The sequence below is a fragment of the Gavialis gangeticus genome, unplaced genomic scaffold, assembly GCF_001723915.1.
Source record: "Gavialis gangeticus isolate Ggan-Ray unplaced genomic scaffold, GavGan_comp1, whole genome shotgun sequence".
NCBI classification, from domain to species: domain Eukaryota; kingdom Metazoa; phylum Chordata; order Crocodylia; family Gavialidae; genus Gavialis; species Gavialis gangeticus.
Genome location: NW_017729005.1, coordinates 1,825,323 through 1,847,311, shown reverse-complemented (window position 1 = coordinate 1,847,311; position 21,989 = coordinate 1,825,323). Strand labels below are relative to the sequence as shown.

General features: G+C 43.3%; 1 protein-coding gene across 1 annotated transcript in view; it reads right to left on the bottom strand.

The window, feature by feature from the left end:
* Nucleotides 1–719: 719 nt before the first annotated feature.
* The window catches only part of ABCB5 (ATP binding cassette subfamily B member 5), a 93,673-nt gene continuing 72,403 nt past the window's right edge, over nt 720–21,989 (bottom strand). Inside the window, exons 23-27 of the mRNA XM_019508539.1 lie at nt 12,887–13,043; nt 9,340–9,537; nt 6,261–6,467; nt 5,562–5,708; nt 720–3,401 (exon numbers count right to left, since the gene is read on the bottom strand). Coding sequence (XP_019364084.1) covers nt 3,204–3,401; nt 5,562–5,708; nt 6,261–6,467; nt 9,340–9,537; nt 12,887–13,043 — 907 coding nt within the window. The 3' untranslated portion in view covers nt 720–3,203. The remainder of the gene's footprint in view (nt 3,402–5,561; nt 5,709–6,260; nt 6,468–9,339; nt 9,538–12,886; nt 13,044–21,989) is intronic.

Below are 21,989 nucleotides of genomic sequence, written 5' to 3'. Positions count from 1 at the left end.
AGTAGAAACTGGCCAAGCCAGGAACAAACTTACCCAGTGGAACCCAGTGGAGTCAGGGAAAAGGGTCTGGGAGAAAACCCCAGGAAGGGGATAGACTTTTGGTGGCATGCAGTCATGTGCCAGAGGGTGCAAGCCTTCATTGGCCCCGGAATGCTGGCAGGGCAGAAAAGGGAGAGCATGTTGGGTTTCCCCCGGGGTGGGAAAAGTACAGCAGAGCCTATGAGCTGTACAACACATGTGGGGACATGGGACCCAGATGTTCGGACGGCTGAGTTGGGAAGATCCAGGGAAGGAAAACCAGAACCTGAGTAGAATATGTCTGGGTGCTGAATGAAACGATAAGTGAAGTGGGCTACTGGGATAATAAGAGACAAGTTAGCAGTGCCAGGGATTGGCGGATATGAGTGCCAGGTCTCGAGGCATCTGGTGAATGGACTGCAATTATATTTATATAGTGATAAATTTACTACTGCTTAGGAAGGGACTGAATTCATTGGGGATTAATTTAGAAATGTAGAATGAATGCATTTATATAATTAATTGAGAAATAAGTGAATGAACTCATAGATGCTTATTTTGGGGAAATAAGAAATGAATGGATTTATAAAGGTAATTAAAGAACAAGGAACAGGGAGAATTTGTAGATGTTCACTTATGAAGGAGTTGGAGAATATACTGGTCATCCCGAGTCAAAGCTAGGACTACATTTCCTCCTTCTCAGGAGTTAAACATTAAAAGTTGAGAATTATTAGCCCTGGGACTCTGAATTCTACTTGTGGAGGAATCCAGCAACCTTCCTCAGATGGTGGCTATGGAAGTGGAATCATGAATGTGGGACCAGTGTGAGTCGCACCATGGACTTGAGAGAAAAGGGGCACTGTGTAGGGGAGGTGGAGCCCTTCAAAAGAATACACTGTCTAGCAAAACAGACCTTCACTCTGTGGAACCATCGAACCTGCCCAAGAAAAATATGAATAACATGTCTTGGCAGGTAAGCAAGAAGGTGGGGTGGAGAACAGACAAGTCCCCAAAAAGCAGTGACCCAAGTCACGTCATTCACAATGAAGTTCCTTTAATCCATATTGTTTTTGAAAGCCAATCTCTGCATTTTAAACATAACTAAACATAACTAAAATATCTGTAATTTAAGGACATGTTAATATACTAATATGCTATACTAATTACACTAGTGGAAGGTGTAGCTGCTGCTTTAGTTACTCCATCTACAGGTAGACAGAAATCTTCCAGTGGGATCGATCTAATTTAGGCTGAGCTTTACAGTAGATCTGAATTAATTATAGTTCAGGCCAAGACCTTTGAGAGAGCAACTTTGCCAATTCTGAGTGGTACATTTGGTGCACACAGGTTGGAAGTGTCCCATGTATCATTACCCAAGTACTGTAGCCAATCTTGCACTACATTTAGAAAGGATGCACAGATTATGAGAGGATTTAGCCTTAAGAGTTTTAAAGACAACTTTTAGCCCTTTGCCAACTTTGAAAATGAGTTTCTAATTCCAAGTCTAATTTCCAACAGAGTTGTAAGTAACTTGATTAATTACAAAGTGATTCTTGGAAATGGCATTTTAACAACATAAAGGAACCTGCTAAAAGGGGGGAAGAAATTCAAAATTATAAACATTTTTTTGATACTGGAAAATTCCTTTGAGGACTGGAGACAGCAGAATTTATAGCATTGCAGGAGACAAATCTAAGCAACTGGGAAGAAAAAAAATTGTTTACACTTTTAAAAAATGTACATTCTCATCAAAAAATTGGGAAAAGAATCTCTTAGTTGCAAGATTCAATGCCCTTTTATCTACAGGTAGGAGCTGAGAAAGTTTCCAATAGTGTTCTCTAGTGAACACTGACAGAGCCCTTTATCAGAACCACTACAGTCATGATGCAAATGAAAGAAAACTTAAACACATAGAAGTTTCAACTTATTATAAAAAGGTAACCATAACTGGTAAAAAAAAGTTAACAAGAAGGAAAAAAGACCTCTTTATATGTTGTCTTTAAACACCTGAGTCTGCATACACAGTTACATACTTATAAGCACTCTTAAGTTACCACAGTGTGTGCATATGTGCACAAATAAGGCCATTGCACACACACTAGATTCCTAGCTATTTGAGTGCATGGTTTTATTAACAAAACAGGCAATTGCAGATTTTCCACAAAATTCAGGAAAATGTTTTCACAACCCTTGGGCTTCTCTTCACAGCCTAACTTTTAATGATAACTACTGAACAGCCCATTTGCTGGCTGCTAGCACTTTTCCTTTGTGGTTCTTAGAGCACTATGCAAATTTGAAAAAGTAGCATTAACTCAGTTTTTCATATAGGAACACTGGGGCTCAGACATCAACATTCAGTGAGTTATTCAAAGATGTAGGAAAATCCCTGAAGGGGATTCTGTAATCACTTCATGATCAGTATTTTACTTAAATGGTTATTCTGATCCCTTCCACTCTTCCATAAAGCATACAACAGGACAGTTATTTTTGTGTTAGGGCCGGTACTGCTGTGTTAGCACTGACAGATATAATGGTCTTCATATATCATCTTGAACTGATGTTAGAATTCTAAATCTTAAATTGATATTAGGGGGGCTTCTGTAAAAATATTAAATTAGGACTTAAAAAGGAGAAGAGATTAAGTAAATAACTGAAATATGGGGTGGGTTGAGTAATAAAACTTTAATCTGGATCTAAACATTGTTCAAGGGGAGGGCTGTTTGAGTTTTAAGGGAATGCCCAACATTATTTTCAATTGTAGCAAACAGGTCAATTTAAATTTATTATTCAAACCACCTTCTATAAAAATTAAGGGAAAAAATTAACATCAGTTCAAGGTAATACATCAAGACCATTGTATCTGTCAGTGCTAACACAGTAGTAAGCATTCAGTTACATGGCTTATGGAAGAGGGGAAGGGATCAGAAAAAAAACACTTGAGTTAAATACTGATCATAAGCTGATGTGAGAAATAGATGTTTTCCATGTTCCTATTCAGTTCAGTATTGTAGGTGTATCTTGGCATTCTGAGCTAAGAACTGCAAGCTGGCTGCCAGCTCCAAGTCCCCAGCAGAACAGCATGTGAAGAAAGTTACCTGTAAAACCACAAGGTCAGACCACACACGACAGTACTTTTTTTTTTCCTGACATCTCATTTCTAAAGATGGCTTCAGGCCATCCTTGTTTTAGAGAAACATTTGTGCATTTACTAAATTAAAATATGCTTTCTGCTTTGCCATTAGCTGGTGATGAGTTCCTGCTTCTATTATTTTTCCATTGTTAATTACAACAATGATATCTGCATTCTGTATGGTTGATAGTCGGTGAGCAATCACAATGCAGGTCCTTCCTTTCCGTGCCTGATCAAGGGCTTGTTGTACCACCTACAGAAAAATACAGAAAACATGGACCCTACTTTAATATCAATTTCAAAATTTTTAACCCTATAATGGCAACATTAAATAATTCACCAACAAGTGCACTAATAATGCACTTTATCAATAAAATCTGCAGATCATAAGCTTTCTTAGCCTATGTTATTCATGTCTAACCTGAATAAGGTGAAATTGTGTGGTGGGCTGTATCCTTTCTACACTAAAATTTAACAATTTATACCACCTGTTGTCAACTCTGAATTCAAACTCTGAATTTTCTTATAGCTAAAGCCTTAACAGCTTTTCTACCTGGGGGAATTTATTAGCAGAACTATTTAGTAGTGTAGACACTACTATTCTGGAGGAGCAGAATAAGACTGTTTACACAAGGCAATATACTAGTGCAATTTCCCAAGTGGATAAGTAAGTGCAGACATGGGCAACTGGTACCTCCTGAGTCACGGGGGACAGTTGCCCCCCCAGCAAACAGTCAGAGTCTGCTGGGGGGGTGTCCCCCTGCAGCTGATCCCGCAGGCCAGGTGCGCCACTGGCACTTCTGAGTCAGCGGGATCAGCCGCAGAGGGACCGCTTCTTCTAGCACACTCCCTTGCTGGTGCTCTCAGGAGGGACACCAGCACTCTTGCCTGCCCACCCCCGTCTGGTAATGCTACTGTCAGGGGGTGCACCAGTGCTCTCAGGGGGTGCATGTGCATCGCCACTGAGTACAGACATTTCACAAAATGCTGTTAAAATAAAAACAATTTAGTTATAACTTCACACACAAAGCCACATTTAAAATGTGTTAAAAAGTTTGTGTTGTGACAATGTTATAGTTAGTCAGAACAATTTTAAATTAGAACATAGTGTGGTTCTGGAATGAACCAAATAAAAACACCTAAAATGTATTGAGGACCATAGTTTAAAATTGCAAATTGGATAGAATAAAATGCAATTCCCTCAGTGGCATACAAGGTTCTTTGAGTAAATGTGGTATCTTTTATTAGGCCAACTAAATAGTTGGAAAATTTGTTCTTTCCAAGCTTTTGGGTACAAACACCCTTCTTCATGCAGAGGGAGTCTACAGTTGTATTGATTGTATGTTCCCTCAGTGGCAGTGGTAGCATTTATTTTTCCTCTCTGCGTGCAGGTTCTAAACCAGTGATTTAATGGGTTTATTTTTGAGTCTGCTTTAACATGGACAAACTGTAATGGATTTTTTTTCATCCTTGGTCCTCTGCTTTATAACTTAATATGAACAGTAAAAATCTTGCCTCTTTAAAATCAATGAGAGTTTTGCCATTGACTTAAATCAGAACAGCATTTCACCCTAGCTGCTCTTGTGTAAAACATAGGACTGATCTTTCATAGACCCATAGGCTACATACATCACCAGTGATTTCATTCAGCAAAGCTACTGGTGGAACAAGGTGTTACTCAGTGCAATTAAGGACATTAAGCAGTGAAGTGGTTGCTCAGTTCCACTTAAATACGAGCAAGCATCAGCAAGTCCTAGAGTGGTATTAAAAAAATACTGCTCAGAAATTTCATTGGTTCATAATAAAATCTTATGCCCTGACAGCTTGTGCAAGTACAGCCGCAATTCTCTTTTTTTCAAGGAAAAAGAACTATAAAAACAGTGGACACTACTATGAAAGTGTCTGAATTTAGCAAGTTAAAAGGCATTGTATGATTGCACCAGACTGGAGAGACCTTATGAAATATAAGACAGTCTGAAGGTGAAAAGAGAGGAAGAAGAATTGTAAAACTCAAGTGTTCACAAAGCAGAAGATGAGCCTATGTAAGTGCAAGAGATTTGAGTTTTTCATAATGCCTATTTACAAACTGAAACATACTGAAAAGTTTGCATGTGCTGCCTTATATGCATGTGGCCCTTTTAACTATATGCCAACACCACTGCAACTGACACTGCATCATGAAGAAAAAGGAAAATATCCCAGAGAGGGCAGTGGATACGATGATCCCTGCTTGGCCCTCTGAAAACTGCTTACTTAGGTCTCTGATACAGGATGAAGCAGCCCATGTCACATTTCAGACTAAAGACTGCATGAGCATAAATTGGAAGACCTTTGCCCCTTTCTTAGTATTCAGATTAATTTCTAAAGAGCTGACATATATTCCTATACATTTTTATTACATATAGATTGTTACCTTTTCACTTTCATTGTCAAGTGCTGAAGTGGCTTCATCTAACAACAACATTTTTGGTTGCCGGATAAGAGCCCTTGCAATGGCTATTCGTTGTTTCTGGCCGCCAGAGAGCTGTGTTCCTTTATCTCCAACTCGTGTGTTGTATTTCTGTTATAACAGCATACAATTATTAAAAGCAAGAGGTTAATGTTTAAATTACATGCAGGTAGAGATGCACTTAAAAATCTATTTCTATTTTTCTCCTGTGTACATTTTGTGTTGGAAAAAGAGTAGAAAGCCTATTTTTTGCTACTGTTGTATTGCCCATTGTGACTCAGAGCATGGGCATAGTAGGAAAGGAATGAAGAAGCTTATCATCTCTGTAATAACAACTCCTGGGTGCACTGCCACAGGCAAACACAAGGTTGAGTGGGGAATACAGCAGAAGTGCATTTGCTGCACCTTTTCTTTGGAGAATATAGCCCCAGGTGAAACTACAATACTGAATCCTCTTGTTCTCACCAGGTCTTAGCTATCGGTGTACCACTGATGGAGAAAATCTCATGGAGTAATTCACACCACTTAATAAAACAAGTAGCATTTGAACATAAAATCAAACACTCCTGATTTTGCAATGCTGTAAATTGCAGAAGGTCACAATATCACAAAACAAAACCATCAAACTTTTCTTTACTTTAATGTGTTCAGTCACTTGATTACCTCAGGGAGTTCTTCTATAAAAGTATGGATATTTGCTGCTTTTGCTGCTGCTATTATCTCATCCATTGGCACAGTCCGATTGTTATCTCCATAGGCAATATTTTCAGCAATGCTGCAATCAAAAAGCACTGGCTCTTGGGATACTATTCCTATTTGAGAGCGTAGCCACTGTACATTCAAATGCTTCGCATCTGTGCTATCAAATAGCTGCCAACAACAACAAATGTCAAGATTGGGCTTTTGTCTTCTTTTTCAGTCAGACTTTATTCACAAATGCAAAAATCATCACCACAAGAACTACAAAAACTGTTGAAGCAGTGAAAGCGTTCTTGCCTGTCTCCAAGAAAGATTTCTAGAGGGAGGAACTATTCATTGCTATTTTTTGATAGTTTGATAGTTTTTGATAGTTTTTGTTGTGTCATTTTCACCTGCTCATATTACCTTGATCTGGCAGCAATGAACTTCTCATATCTTAACTCTAGTGAATATGCTGATTATCATATTGGTTTTTACAGCATTGGTTTGGATGAGAGCTAAGCAAAAACTGGAATTTCTACCCTCCAGGAAATTACATTATTTCAACATCTGTTTTCAACCTATATCCGTAAGAAAAGTTAAATATCAACACTTTTTCATTGAATGAAAGGCTTTGAATCAGAAATGTTTTCTTTCAAGTAAGCTTTGAGACACTGCATCTGCCTGAGTTTTAACATAGGGATGATTTGACCTCTATGAGCCAGACTCCAAGGCTGGACTACCTCTCTCATGATACACTCTAGCTGCTTACAGGCATCAGAAAAACAAAACAAACTGGTGTTTTACTTTAAACTCTGAGTGCCCCCACACTGAACCCAGTGCATGACCAGAAGAAGCATTGCGTTGTCTGGACCCAGCTCACCCAACTTCTGTATAGATTGGGTGCTTTAGCAGGGCTTTTTTGGAATTTTTATTTAGTAACTGATTGAATCAGCTTTAGATAAAAGCACTGAGAAGCCCCACTGAAGCACCCGATCTATACAGAAGTTGGGTGAGCCAGGTCCAACTAATGTGATGCCGCTTCTGGACATGCACTGGGTTCAATGTGGGGGCACTCAGAGTTTAAAGTAAAGTGCCGGTTTGTTTTGTCGGCAGGCCAGGTCGAACTAACATGCTGTTTCTTCTCGTAAAGTGCATTTTTTCCCTCATCTTTTAGCAGGGTTAGACAGCAGACCATGGCTGTTAGCTTGAACCAGTTGTGTGGATGGGTTAAAATTTAGCTGCAGTAAGCCATTCTTAAACCAAATAAAGATATTTCATAGGAATCTGCACCTGTTTAATTATATCAGTGCCTTCCTCCTCTCTCCCTCCCAAACCAGCATAGATTTCTTCTATAGGCAAGGGATTTAGTTAAATGCCAGAGAGCTTAATCAAGAAATGTGACAAAACCCAAACTGCTTCTATACATTTGTGGGGTAGAATAATAAAACATTTTCCATTTGTGCGTTTCCAAAAAGGTGGAGCCAGAGTTCAGGGTTCCTGTGATAGCATTGGGTGGTTTATTCTTTTTTCTCTTACAATCCTACTCAAATTAAGATCAAGAAATTGTCTTTTTTTTTTTTTTTGATGCCTATACTGTGGCCTGTAGTCATTCTCTATAGGGTTGGAAAATGAGTATATACTTAAAGTAACCTTCTGAGAGGTTCCCATTTACATTTTGTAGATTTTTTCCCCCCTTAGAACTTGATTAACCTCAGTAAACTGATTAAATCTCATGGTCTGGACCCTCATCTTATATAAAATGACAAAGCTCTACTGACCTTTGTGGAACTATATTGATTTACTAGCTGAGGGTCTAGACCAAAGAGTTTTTCTTATCTCTATCTGCACAACATTTTGTGGAAAAAAAATAAATCTGGGAAAGGAAAAAATCACACCCATTTTTCTGAGACCAGCAGAATGAAATTTCATAAAGTCAGTAATATACAACCACAGCAGTAGCTATGACTAAACAGAAAGTTTTAAAAAAATACTATTGGTATTTCTGGACCAGTTGCTGGAAATACCTTCTTACAAAAGAGAGTTGTTGTACATGATACTGATTCTAACAGTGAGAAATCCCAACAGAAGAAGCAATAGATTAACTTAAAACTTGCTCCTTTGGTCCAGCTGTAACTGGGGTAAATGAGCATTATAGGGCATGTGTAGACAACACATTAAAGTAGGTTAAGTGACCTTTTGCACTGTTTTAATAGCTTTGCTGTTCGCATGAGTTTGCAAACTCGGCAGCATACTGTGTGTTAATTCTAGCCGCCATAGCAAATTTGGTGGTGTAATGCACCTTAAAGGACTTTGGGGCACAGCAAATGACTTTGGGGTGCAAACTATAACACCTTTGAGGAGTTTTAGTTTGCTACCTTCCAACCATGGAGGGAATCACCTGGCCCTGTGCGGCTCAGGGGCTTTGCAGGGAGCCCCAGCAGGCAGCCCGCCAAAAGCCCAGGAAGGCAGGCTGCACTGAAGGAGAAAAAAAAAGCAGTGAGCCTGATTTTTTTTCTTTTCCTTCCTTGGAGCCTGCCTGCCTGCCTGCCTGAGCTGCGTGGAGGCCTCGTGCTTCCCTCCACAGTTTCAGTGCTTCATGGGACCGCCTGAGCCGGGTTCCTGTGGGTGGGTTCTGTCTGGGGGGGAGGCCACCGCTGCCACAGAGGGAAGCACCACCCCCCCACCGCAGGTCAGGGACCACTTGGCCTGCTGGCAGCTCATTTTCTGCTCCCTGCTGCCAGAGAGGCAGGTAAGGACATGGGTGTACATGACACAGGGGTTTATGTCACCCTAAATTGAAGCAGTGTTTTTAAAAACCACTGCTTCAATTTAGGGAGAATTAACCCCCCATGTCACGTACAAATGCCAAAAGTCACTAAACCTGAATGACATGCTATGTTCTGTAGATACAGAATCAATATAAGATCAGGCGTCCCTCTTGGCATCCTAGCAGCTCTGTCACTGGGCCTTTTAAAATAGCAATAAAACTTAAGTAGGAACATGCCATTAGAAAACAGTAATAAAAATCACTAGCATAGGCATTATCAAAATCTAATCTTACCACTTGCCCTTTCAGAGGGTCATAAAACCTCTGTAGGAGCTGAACAGAAGTGCTTTTCCCACATCCACTGCTTCCAACAAATGCTACAGTCTGTCCCCGTTCAATTGTAAGAGACAAATCCTGCAGGATGGGAACATCTGGGCGAGTTGGATAAATGAAAGAGACTTCACGGAATTCTAACCTTCCACTGAATGTGTCCTGTGAGAACAGATTGGTAACACCACATCACTTGCATTATACATCTGAATTAGTAAATCCATCTAAGCCTTTGAAATAGTAAGTTAATTTAAACATCTTTTATAGATACATACTCTAAAATGTCCTTCTTGTACTCAGATGCCATGCTGTATTATGTTCACCAAAAGATTTCTAAAATGTTCTTGAAATACCGGTGTGGGTGTAATGGTGACTAACGGTTCTGAATAACACTTATTAACTGTTCTTCAATTTTATTCTACTACACTCAATCTTTAATTTTAGGTTTTGGACTATATGCTTAAGACTTCCAGGAAAAGAAGTTGTTCAGCCTTGGTATGGAAAATAATGGTACCAGCTGATTTCCATCTCCCTGCACAATAATGTCTTATGTCTGTACAGAACTAAACATTTTTAAAACAGGCAAATACAACATATTCATAGACTAACTTCTTAAGAGTTCTGAAAGACTAGGGATTTAAAAAAATACCTCAAACGTCCCTGTGACTCTTTAGTGGTCCAAATGCATCGCTGTAATTATCAACAGTACTTTCACTAAAATCTCATTAAAGCACAGTGATACTCAATAAAGCTTTAAAGAAGCCTTTCTGAGAGTGTAGGAACAAACTATCCCAATGCACAGAAGGACTAGCAAGTATGGCAGAAGACCAGGTTGGTTTAACATGGAACTCTTCAATAAACTACATCACAAAAAGGAAGCTTAATAAGAAGTGGAAATTAGGACAAATAACTAGGGAGGAGTATAACAGCATTGCTTGAGCATGCAGGGATGAAGTCAGGAAAGCCAAAGTGCAACTTGAGTTGCAGCTAGGAAGGGATGTGAAGGGTTTTTACAAGTAATAAGAAGGGTTTCTACAAGTATGTCAGTAGCAAGAGGAAGATCAGGAAAAGTGTGCGTTCCTTACTGAATGGGGGAGGCAACCTTGTGTTAGAGGATGCAGAAAGGGTTGAAGTGCTCAATGCCTTGTTTGCCTCTGTCTTCGAAGGCAAGGTCAGCTTCCAGACTACTGCACTGGGCAGCACAGTTTGGGGAGGAGATGAGCAGCAACAGGGTGAAAGAAAAGGTGTCACAGGGCACTTTGATTTTACCAAGGTTTTTGATAGTTTCCCATAATATTCTCTCAGGCAAGCTAAGAAAATATGGGCTCAATGAATGGACTGTAAAGTGGATAGAAAACCGGCTGGATAATTGGGCTTAGGGGTAGTAATCAATGGCTCAGTACTTGGTTGGCAGCCAACTCAAGTGGAGTACCCCAAGGGTTGGTCCTGGGGCTGGTTTTGTTCAATATCTTCATCAACGACCTGAAAGATGACACCAAGCTGAAGGGAGTAATAGATATACTGGAGGGTAGGGCTATGGTTCAGAGTGACCTAGACAAATTGGAGGATTGGGCCAAAAAGAATCTCATGAGGTTCAACAAGGATGAGTGTAAAGTTTTGCACTTAAGATGAAACAAACCCATGTACCAGAACAGGCTGGAAGCTAACTGGCTGGGCAGCAGCTCCGCAGAAAAAGACCTGGGGGTTACAGTGGACAGTAAGCTGAATATAAGCCAGCAGTGTGCCCTTGTTGCAAAGAAGGCTAACAGCATACTGGGCTGCACTGCTACGTGTGTTGCCAGCAGGTCAAGGGAAGTGATTATTCCCCTCTATTCAGCACTGGTGAGGCCACATCTGGAGTACAGTGTTTTATTTTGGGCCCACACTACAGAAAGGATGCGGACAAATTGGAGAGTGGAGGGCAACAAAAATGGTGCAGGGACTGGGGCACATGTCTTATGAGAAGAGAAGACTGAGAGGGGATTTAATACCAGCCTTCAACTATCTGAAAGGGGGTTCAAAAGAGGATGGAGTTAGACTGTTCCCTGTGGTGGCAGATGACAACAAGAAGGAACGGTCTCAAGTTGCAGCAAGGGAAGTTTGGGTTAGATATTAGGAAGAATTTTCTCACTAGGAGGGTCGAAAAAGACTGGAACAGGTTACTCAGAGAGGTTGTGGAATCTCTACCCCTGGAGGTTTTTAGGACAAAGCACTGGATGGGATGATCTAGTTGGGGATGGTCCTGCTTTGAGCAGGGGGTTGGACTAGATGATCTCCTGAGGTCCCTTCCAACCCACTGTTATTCTATCCTTCTCTACTCAAAAGTTTTATTTAGCTCTGTGGCACCTGCCCTGTGATTACTAACAAAACCAAAGGGTGAGAAAGGGGCCTTAATGTACAGTGAAAACCCCACTTTGACCATGTTGCCTTTTTCTGATTTTTGTCTTTACAGATTGTAAACGTATTGTGTCAATGAGTGCAGCTCATTTGTATTACAGCAGCAACCAGGAAGCCACCATTAGGATCAAGTATTTTTTTGTTAGGTATCTAATCACTAGATATTCCTTTCCCCTATGGACTTAAAGTATGACAACTTGTTCTGTGCATGCTGGAGGTAGGAAGCAGCAGCATAAATATGAAACAAGGTGCAGTGTCCTAGCCTAAATAGGAGATGCTGCAGGATGGATGGGAGGAGAACATAAGAAAGGGAGGTGAGGAAAACAACAGTGTGCACATCTAAAAAAGACATTTACTGCACTAATCAGCTGTGCAGTAAAAGTCTTGGTGTCTAGTCTACATGTGTGCCCCCATTGGGCTGGAATAAACTGATTTACTCTGCAGAAGCCCCTGCCTGGCTGACTGGGGCACAAGCGTGCTTCAGTGTGAGGGCTGTCTGCTGGCTAGCCCCACACTGAAGCTCCCTTATGCCCCAGCCAGGCCTTTTGCAGCACACTGAGCTTGGGGGGAGCAGCCCCAGGCTGACAGGCTGACCCCCAGGGCTCTTTGCCAGCTGGGGCTGCTCTGCCTGGGCTCCACATGCTGCACCTGAATAAACTGAGGAGCTTACTTCTGCAGAGTTAATTGATCCTGGGCACACATTCAAAGAGCGTGCCCGGGAGCAATTAACTGTAGCGCAATAAGCTTTGCAGTTATTCAGGCACCATAACTGCACATGTAGATGCACCCAGTGATAGTAAGAGGAACACAAAGCTTTATATACTTGCTAAGTATTCAGTTTGGAAGAGGTCTAATCAGTCACTAGCAGGCTACTTGGCCAGGCACCATTATTAGATGACAGCACATTTTGAGCTGTGCTGCAATATAAATAATTAATCATAACAATAGCACTGAGACAATGCATGGTAAGAGGCCTGCCAACTGGCCATAGGCTCAAATGCCCATGCTTCCAGGCTTTCACTTTCTTTATTTTAAGCAAAGGCATCAATAAGGTGAGGTAATTTCTTGCAACAAGGAGGTGTGGGTTTTTATTTAAAATTGAAGTTCCACTCACTGGTTTATCTCCTGCTTCACTGTAGCTATCAATGGCTGGAGTCCTTTCGAACAGAGCAAACAGGTGTGCAGCCCCAGATCTGGCTTTGGCATAGTCAGGTACAAACGTCAATGTCTCACCTACTGCCACTGCACCATATGCAATTGCTGTAAAAACCCTATAAGAAGGAACATATTTCAAACACAAATTTAGTTAGATGTACTAATGGAAATGCGAGTGCTGATTCTCTTTGAAAGGATATGACCTGTGGCAGATGTTTAACAAGTAAATTAAATCAATCCAAGCCATCTAATAACCAACATTAATGTAAACCATGTGTTGTATGTTCTTCAAGTATAACAAGGATTTACCAGAGGCTATGTACAAATGTTCAGTTTTTGCCAGGAGAATCACTGTTTTCCTGGTAGACACCACAAGTATGCAGACATTCAAGCTCTTTCTCCTGGAGAAGCCAGGGTTAAATCACACCTGAGAGAGTTTCTCCTGTGAGATTAAATGTCTACACACTTTTCCCTGGCTTAACTTCTCTTGGGATCAGGAGCCAAAGGAAAGGTTCCAGTGACTTCTTGAGACCAGGGTCACTGGTTTAGAGAAGGTACAGGGGGCAGCTGCTCTCACCTGCCCCAAAGATCATGAAGGGAGGGAAGGATCAGCTACCAGCTGATCCCCTGATGCTTCTTGCACCAGTTCCTAGTATCAGAAGCAGACAGAAGCTCTGCAGCACCACTCCCTTCATTTGGCTGCTTGGTACCAGGAGCCAAGCAGCAGAGTGCAGTGCAGCCCCCTTTCTGAGTTCTTGGCATGAGAAGCAGGTGGCATCTTTGCCTTGCTGCTCCCTCTTCTTAGCTCCTGTAAACCAGGAACCAAGTGCAGGAATGGTGCTGTCCCCTGCTTGCTTCCCCTTGCCTCTCCCTCCTCTCCCCACTCCCCTTCTTGTTGCATGGTGTGGACAGCAATGAGAAGCTGGCCAGCAGCAAAACTGGCTGGGGAATGCCACTCTGAGCCCAGCTCAGGGCTGCACTGGCTGGGGTTTGGGGCAAGGGGAAGCCAGCAGGGAACTGAGATTAGGGAGGCTCTCCCTGGGATAGTGGGGCAAAGTCCCCACCAGCTCCTCAAACTGGAATCTGAGGTGTGTGGAGCAGGCAGGGGTGTTGCTCAGTCCATTTGACTCCCAGGCACTTGAACCTGGGAAGTGGGAGCAATACTGAGAGCCCCCTGTCTGTTTCTTGTACAGGAGTCTCTTGTATGAGAAGCAGGCAGGGGTTTTTGCCCTGCTGCTTCAGTCCAGCCAGGAATGGGGAGGGAGGAGATTGGGGGGACATGGTAGAAATGCTCCTGTTGTGACCCCTGTCAGGTAACACCTGATAATACCTGAAAATTCAGCTAATGCTCCAAACCACAATTTTGACTCTACAAATTGACCAGCTATAACAATCATAATGCCTTGTGACTAAAGTAGACACAAGCCCTCCCTAGGGCCAGTATTGAAAGTACTGTCCACAAACCTTGAAGGGTCTTCAGTAGTGAAAAAAGTGATTGTAAATATATGTAAGAAAGTCCAGTGTGATGTCTTATGCTTACAAGAGACATCCTGAGGGCCTCATAATAATCGTCCTTCAATACCTGGAATGACTATGGCGATTGAAAGACCACACAAGCAATTTGGAAGTGCCATATTTGTTAAAACTGGGACAGTCATAATTTCTACAGCAAAGACTGAAGAAAACAACATTGAAACCTTGACTGTTGAACCCAGTGGAATCACAATCACTTCAATCTACAAACTACCTAACACAAGTTTTGCCTTTACAGATACACCAAGGGTCACTGAGAATAAACCATGGGTGATCATTGGCAACTAACAGCCACAGCAAGCAATGGGGCTACAATGAGACCAATGAAGACACTGAAGCAATAGAAGGCTAGTCAGATGCATACCAGTTGAGTTCAATTCATGATCCAAAACTACCTAAATCATTCAACAGTGGTCAGTGGAAAAAATGATACAACCCAGACTTTATATTCACCATCAACACCATCACGGACTAAATCATAAAATGATATTAGACTCTATCCCACATTCTCAACATCAACCAATTAGCATTTAGCTTCAAAGCTGGAGCAACACCTATAACAATGCTATTTTGCCAATGTTTGAACCTTAATAAGGCACACTGAAAAGGCTTTTCAGAATACCTTGATGCCACAGTCAAACCCATCAAAGCATTGCTTGAGACCTATGACCAATTCATTAAAGCTGTACAAAAATCTGCAAGGACGAACATCCCTTGGTGCTGTCACATGAATTACATCCCAGGCTTCACTCTGCAAACTACTGGCCTATACAAAGACTACAGGTAACAGTATGATCTAGACCTTTTTTCTGCAATATCACTACAGGTGAGGACCCCATGTTAGTCGTCACCAGGGATACTTGTTTTCTATGATAAAAAATCATAAATTCTCTGATAAAAAATTGCAAATTCTCTGATAAAAATCCCCAAATCCATGGTTAAAATTAAATGCCTCTCACAGCCCCCCCACAGCCCTGCTGGTGTCCCTCACTCCCACCCCACAGCCCCCCAGCCCTGCTTGTGCCCCTTGAAGCCCTGCTGGAGGGATCCCACAGTTGCCAGGGCTACAGGGCCAGGGATCCAGGTCTGCATCCCCCTGCCCTCAGTGGAAGGCAGTGGTTGCTACAGCAGGAGCATGAGCCAGATCCCCCCACACTGCTGCCTCCTGCAGGCTTGGGCAGGGCCATCTTCCAGTGATAGCATGCACTCCCAGGGGTCAGGGGGGACTCACGTCCCCCAGATCTGTGGGGAGGGGGTGGGGGCAGGGCAGGTGTGCACTGTCCCTGTGCATACAGAGGAAGTGTGGCCAGGGCAGCACAGAGCTTGCAGTGGCAGGCAGCTTTCATGTGAGGCGCCACTGTGTCCTGCTGCACCAGTCACAAACACTGCACTCCAGAAGGCCTGGGGGATGGCAGCAGGGCGGGAAGCACAGTGTTTGTGACCCAGGGTTTGTATCTGGCCAGACACTCTGGCCAGGGGAGCGGGGGGGTTTGCAGTCTCCCTGCTCCTGGCTGAAGTGCCTGGCCGGCTGCAAACTCCCCCTCCTGGCCAGAGAGTTCCCAAGCTGGCTGGGAGCTGATGGAGTGGGAGAGGCTGCAACCCCCAACCCCCCAACTCCACTCGGCTGGAGTGCCTGGCCAGCTGCACACCTCCCCACTCCCTCAGTCCCCAGCGAGCTTGGGCACTCCCCAGCTGGGCACTCTGGCCAGGAGAGGGACAGGGGTTTGCGGCTGGCTGGGAGCAGCATGGGTTTGCACCCAGCTGAGCACTCCATCTGGGAGCGGGCAGGCTGTACCTCCTCTTCTGCCTGGAATGCCCAAGCTAGCTCGGGGCTGAAGGAGTGGGGAGACTGCAAACCTCCCCTGCTCCTGGCTGCAGTGCCCAAGCTGGTTGGGGGCTGAGGGAATGGGGAGGTTTGCAGCCAGCCAGGCACTCCAGCTGGGAGGGGGTTTGCAGTGTGCCCGCTCCCAGCCAGAGTGCTCAGCTGCCTGCAAACCCCACTGTTCCTGGCTAGCTGCAAACCCCACCTCCTGGCTAGAGTACCCAGCCAGGGAATACCCAACCTGGCTGGGGGCTGAGGGACTGGGGAGACTTGAAACTGGCTGGGAGCAGTGGGGGCTTGCAGCTGGCTGAGAACTCCAGCTGGGAGCAGGAAGGCTGCAAACCCCCTCCTGGCCTGAGTGTCCAGCTGGCTGCAAATCTCCCTGCTCCCTCTGCCCCTAGCCAGATTTCCCCCCTCCCCCCCAGCTCAGCCCTGCAAACCCCAAGCCCCACTTACCTCCAGCAAGAAGAGCGAGCCTGAAGCAGCTCCCGGTAAGTGTGAATGTTGGGCCCCACCCTTCCCCTTTCCCTTCCCCTCTGGCCAGGGTTAGAGGTTTCCCGCCCCTTTGGTAAACAGCTCTTGTAGGCTGGAACTCTGCCCACCTGTAGAGCTCTTTGCAAAATGGGGAAATCCATGGATCTCTCTTTTAAAGGGAAGATTCATATTTTCTCTGATCAAAATGGGAAATCTGTCATTTTCTCTGTTTTTCTATGAGAAACTGAAAACCCGGATCCCTGGTCATCACAAAAGAATGCAGGAAATCCTAGGAGACCCTGATTGAGTCAACTGATACGATGCATAATAGTAAAAAGGCCTGGCTGACAATATATAAACTAAGCAACAAGCCATGAAGTGTAGATCAACATCATAATGTGACTACTAACCAAATTGCTCACCAGATGCTTCTCAATGGAAAAGGCCCCCAAACCAAAAGCAAACAAACAAACACAAAAACCCTCTGACTAGAAAGGTACAAGTACTCCAAAGACCTGGGTTTAAATGCCCTTTAATGATGGAGCTGAATACTGGTAGTAACACATTGAAGACTGGGAAAGCAGCTGACCTTGACAACATACTTATCAAACAAATCAAGCAGTTTGGACCCCAGACTTGAAAATGGCTCCTCTGCCTATACAGCTCATGCACAGTCAGTCAAAACATTCCAAAGATATGGCAACATGTTCAGGTACTGGCACTTCTAAAGCCAGGGAAAGATCCATCTGTTTGAAAGAGCTTCAGACCTATCTCTATTATGCCACATGTACAAATTCTATAAACAACTGGTACTTAAGTGACTTGCCCCATATGTGGGTAAACACCGAATCCCTGAACAGGGCAGCTTTCACCCTGGAAAATCAACAATAAACAAACTGCTTAATCTAAGTCAACATATTGAGGATGGTTTTGAAGGAGGCCAAATCACGAGTTGTGTTTGTTGACGCAACAGCTACCTATGATATGATTACCTACCAATGACTCCTCCAAAAGACTCTAGAAATGACAAAAGATCTACACCTTACAGAGCTGATAATGAACCCTGCTCAAAAACATACTTTTTTATTTGTCAAACTGGATGGGAAGAAAAGCAGATGAAGGCAACAGCACCATAAGGCAACAGATGGAAGCAACAGATGGAGCTGAACCAGTGGTGCAAGGAAGCATACTTGCACCACTGCTATATAACATCTATACGAATGACCAACCAATTGATTTGGAAAGAAAATGTTTAATCTATGCAGATGACCTGTACATACCAGCCCAAAACACTGGCTTTGACTGTGTTGAATAATCCCTAAATGAGGCACTAACACTATGGACAGAAGTTGCACATAAACTGGTTTAAGTAATCAGAAACTGGTTTAAACCTCTAATAGAACAGAAGTTCAATGCACATAAACCAGTTTCAAAATGGCTGAAACTGGTTTAAGATAAACCTGGCTGAATCAAACCAGTTTATGAAACTTCTGTCCCAGATCCCTTCCTGGTTCAAGTTAAATCAGCCCCCCAGCATCTCAGTATGCTTTCCAGCCCTGGGCTGTGCTGTGCGGTCTGCTCCAGCACAGAAGGGTTGTGGGGGGAAAGGCAGGGATTGCCACCCCAGGGAAACCCCAGCTGGGGCCTGGGGCCAGGGAGGGGTGGTTAAATTTCCCTTCCCCCAAATACAGAACTGCCCTGTCCTGCTAAAAAACTTACTGCTGGCTGTGATTGTGGACTACAAATCCCAGAGGCACCTAGAAGCAGGAAGAGGAAGTGATAAGCAACCCTGCAGAGTCCAGCTATTGTGAATCTGGACTGCAAATCCCAGAGACCTTGGGGACAGCAGGAGGAAGCGAACACAGAGCCCATGCTGGCTCCATGCCAGAGAGCTGTGCTTGAGTGCCACCTGACTTTTGGCCTGAGAAATAGTGAGAGGTTCTTCAGCCATATAGAGAGATTACACGGAAGAAGTTAGGCTGCTGCCCAGGGAGGATAGGGTGATCAAAGATAATTTAGAAATGGCACAAAAACTTGACCTATGTTTTCAATAAAGACAGTGATGTTGAACACTGGGAGGAGTGAAAGCTGGAATGAGAGTATAGAAATGAAAATGTTCACACTTGATGCAGAAACAAAACTGCAAGAACTGAATGTACTCAAGGCTGAATTGGCTCTGTCCCAGAATTATGATAGAACTGGCACAGGACAGCATACATTAGATAGTAAGCATTTTAATAAATCTATTAGGCTGGAGGTATTACCAATATGACTGTGCAGCAGCTGGCACAAGAACCAAGGGTATAAATGGATACATTTAAACTGGAAATTTAAAGAACGTTTCTATCTGAGCAGTAAGATTCTGCAACAGCCTTCCAACTTAAGTAATAGGATAAAAACAAAATCATAATTAATCTGAAGTGAAGCAAAATCAGTTAGTGGAAGGAGTTCTATTATGCTTGAGATAGAGACAGGACTTGATAATTTAGCAGTAATTTAGCATCTCGTTCTGAAGCATCTAGTATACTTTCGAACACTATCAAGCTGAAGAATTATGGGTAATATTTCTGACTTCTTATAAAAATCATAGAGAAATAAGATTGGAAGGCACTTCTAGAGGTCATCTAGTCCAACCCCCTCCCAGAGGCAGGATCATCTCTATCCAAACCATTCTATACAAATCCATTGTCCAACCTCCTAGCAAAACTACACAGTCAACCCAGACTCAATATAAAACACAACACCTGATCTGCCACAGGTAAAGCAGGAGTACAAGGTATCTAGTCAGTAAAAATATTATTTTATGCATTCATATATACAGAATTGACTCTGCTGATAGCATTTGCAAGAGGACATTTCAATCTGTAAAAGTAAAGGACATAACAGAACCGAAAAGATTCTAAATTATATGTAGCAATGCACATTCTTAAAGAGTTTTTGGGAAAAAAAAATATATATGATCAGGTTTAAGCACTTGTTTTAAAGTTGATTGCTGTACCTTTTGTTGTACTGAATAAATAATGATCAGTCATTTAATAGCATCTTAACACACTTTCTTTAAGTGAAAAGTATTATGTAATAGATATATGAAGAAGGACCTTGAGCCTTTGATTTTATTAGTTATAATTTGGTCATAATGCTCAGTTTATAATAGAAATCACTACTTGGAAACTAAGTATAGCAGCTAAGCATGTACTATCTGAAAATCAAGACTTGCTGAACTTTCTCAAGTTGCATATAAAAAAACCTCAGGCCTCCTACTGTTTAAAGTGTGTGGACTATTCCTCTTGTATTTTTCTTATGTTCACTCAGAGCCATTAAAATCTTAATCTGATAGCAAAGGTTATGTTTAACCCTAACAAAAACCTTTGTCAGCTGTGATTTTCATGATGTGGCACTTTGATTTCCCTGTAAGTTAAAGAACAAACCTGCATAATACAACTCTTACATAAAGGAGGCAAACACAGTCTTGCTTCATAAGGATTATCACGTGCAATCTAGGTCAGGTTACATGTAGGTATGGGGGAGTGCATGCAGTACAAAGACAGGCACAGAGACAAACAGAGCAATTCACCAGTACTTGATCTCTCGAGCATGGTTTTTGACTGTGTACCAATACTTTATCTCTTTCAAAGGAGCTTATCTGCGAAGTCTGCCACCTGTCAGTGTACAAGTGTTTAACACACAACTTTTCCTGTATTAATGTAAAATTAGTAAATAAAAGTAAGGAAGAGGACGTGCTGAATGAGCCAAGCACAACCTTTGAGGAACTGGCTTCTAGATCTTTCTGGAGGATGACAATTCCTTTTTTTACACTTTAATTCTTGTTTCCAAATGTGTTTTTCCCCCCCACTATCGGGGCCTAAAATCTAAATCTTTCTTATAAGTGTCTGTGCTAGTCTCTCTATAGAGGGGTGGCTAGGACATGGGCTTGGAAAATGAATTCCTGATTCAGAGCAGAGTTCTTCATCCCAGATCACTCCAAATAGGTCTCTCTGTTTTACCTGTGGCAGGTTAGAGTGTTATGTCTTATGGATGCGTCAAAGTGACTGTAGTTTTGCTAATAGGTTTTTGCTAATAGGTCACTTTGACGCAATGGATTTATATAGGATATTTGGATAGGGATGATCCTGCCTCAGATGACCTCTAGGCTGAGGACAGAAGTTACAAATCTGTTCAAGTGATCAAAAACTGGTTTAAACCTGTAACGGAACATAAATTCAGTGCACATAAACCCATTTCAAAATGGCCAAAACCAGTTTGATATAAACCTGGCTGAAAGTAGCATCAAACTTAACTGATTGAACTCAACCCAGTTTATGAAACTTCTGTCCCAGACCCCTTCCTGGTTTAAGTTAAACCAGAGTCCCCCAGCATCCCAGCATGTTCTGCAGCCCTGGGCTGGACTGTGCTCTCTGCTTTTGTGGAGCAGGGCAGGCCTTACCCCTCTGCTTCTTAGCTAGAGCAGGGGTGGGGGCATGGACAGATGCCCACCCCCTTAAGGTGAAGGGGGCAGGGACAAGGTTTAATTCCCCCTCCCTCTCCTGTCCCACCATCACGGACCCCAGTGGGGTATGATAGGGGTGCAGAAGCCCCTGCCAGGCATTTCTCCACTTGCTGCCCCAGTGGCAGGGATGGGACCAGCCCTGGCAGTAACTTCAAGTGAGCTGGCCAAGGAGGAGGTTTAATTCCCCCCTCCATGTCCCACTGGCATGGACCCAAGCCAGGGTCTGCCTGGTGCTCTCCCCTGGCACTCTCCCCTGGCAGCAGCAGGGGCGGGAGCGTGGTCAGATGCCGACCAGCATGGCTCCCTGAGGCAAAGGGGGTGGGGAAGGCATTTACTCCCCGCCTCCACTCTTGTGGGAAAGCAGCTGGGGTCTGTTAGCCCTGACTGTCACCTCTGCCAATCACTCCCTGCATGGGGCAAGAGGCAGAATAAGCTCTTTCCCTGCCCCCTCTGCCAGACTAGGGTGGCCATCGAGGTACTTCAAGAATAGAGAACAGTGCCCCCGCAACCTCTTGAGGTGGGGGGTGGGGGCAGGCACGACAAGCTCCCGCAGGCGGCAGTGGCGGTGATGAGTGGGGAGCTCCCACAGGCAGCCATGGCGGTGTTGACAGTGGGGGGGGAAGGGAGGAGGCTGCCGAGTGCTGAAAAATAGAGGATGTAAAGGCATCCCATAGAGGACGGAGGACCAGAAAACCAGACTGTCCTCTATAAAACTGGACAAATGGC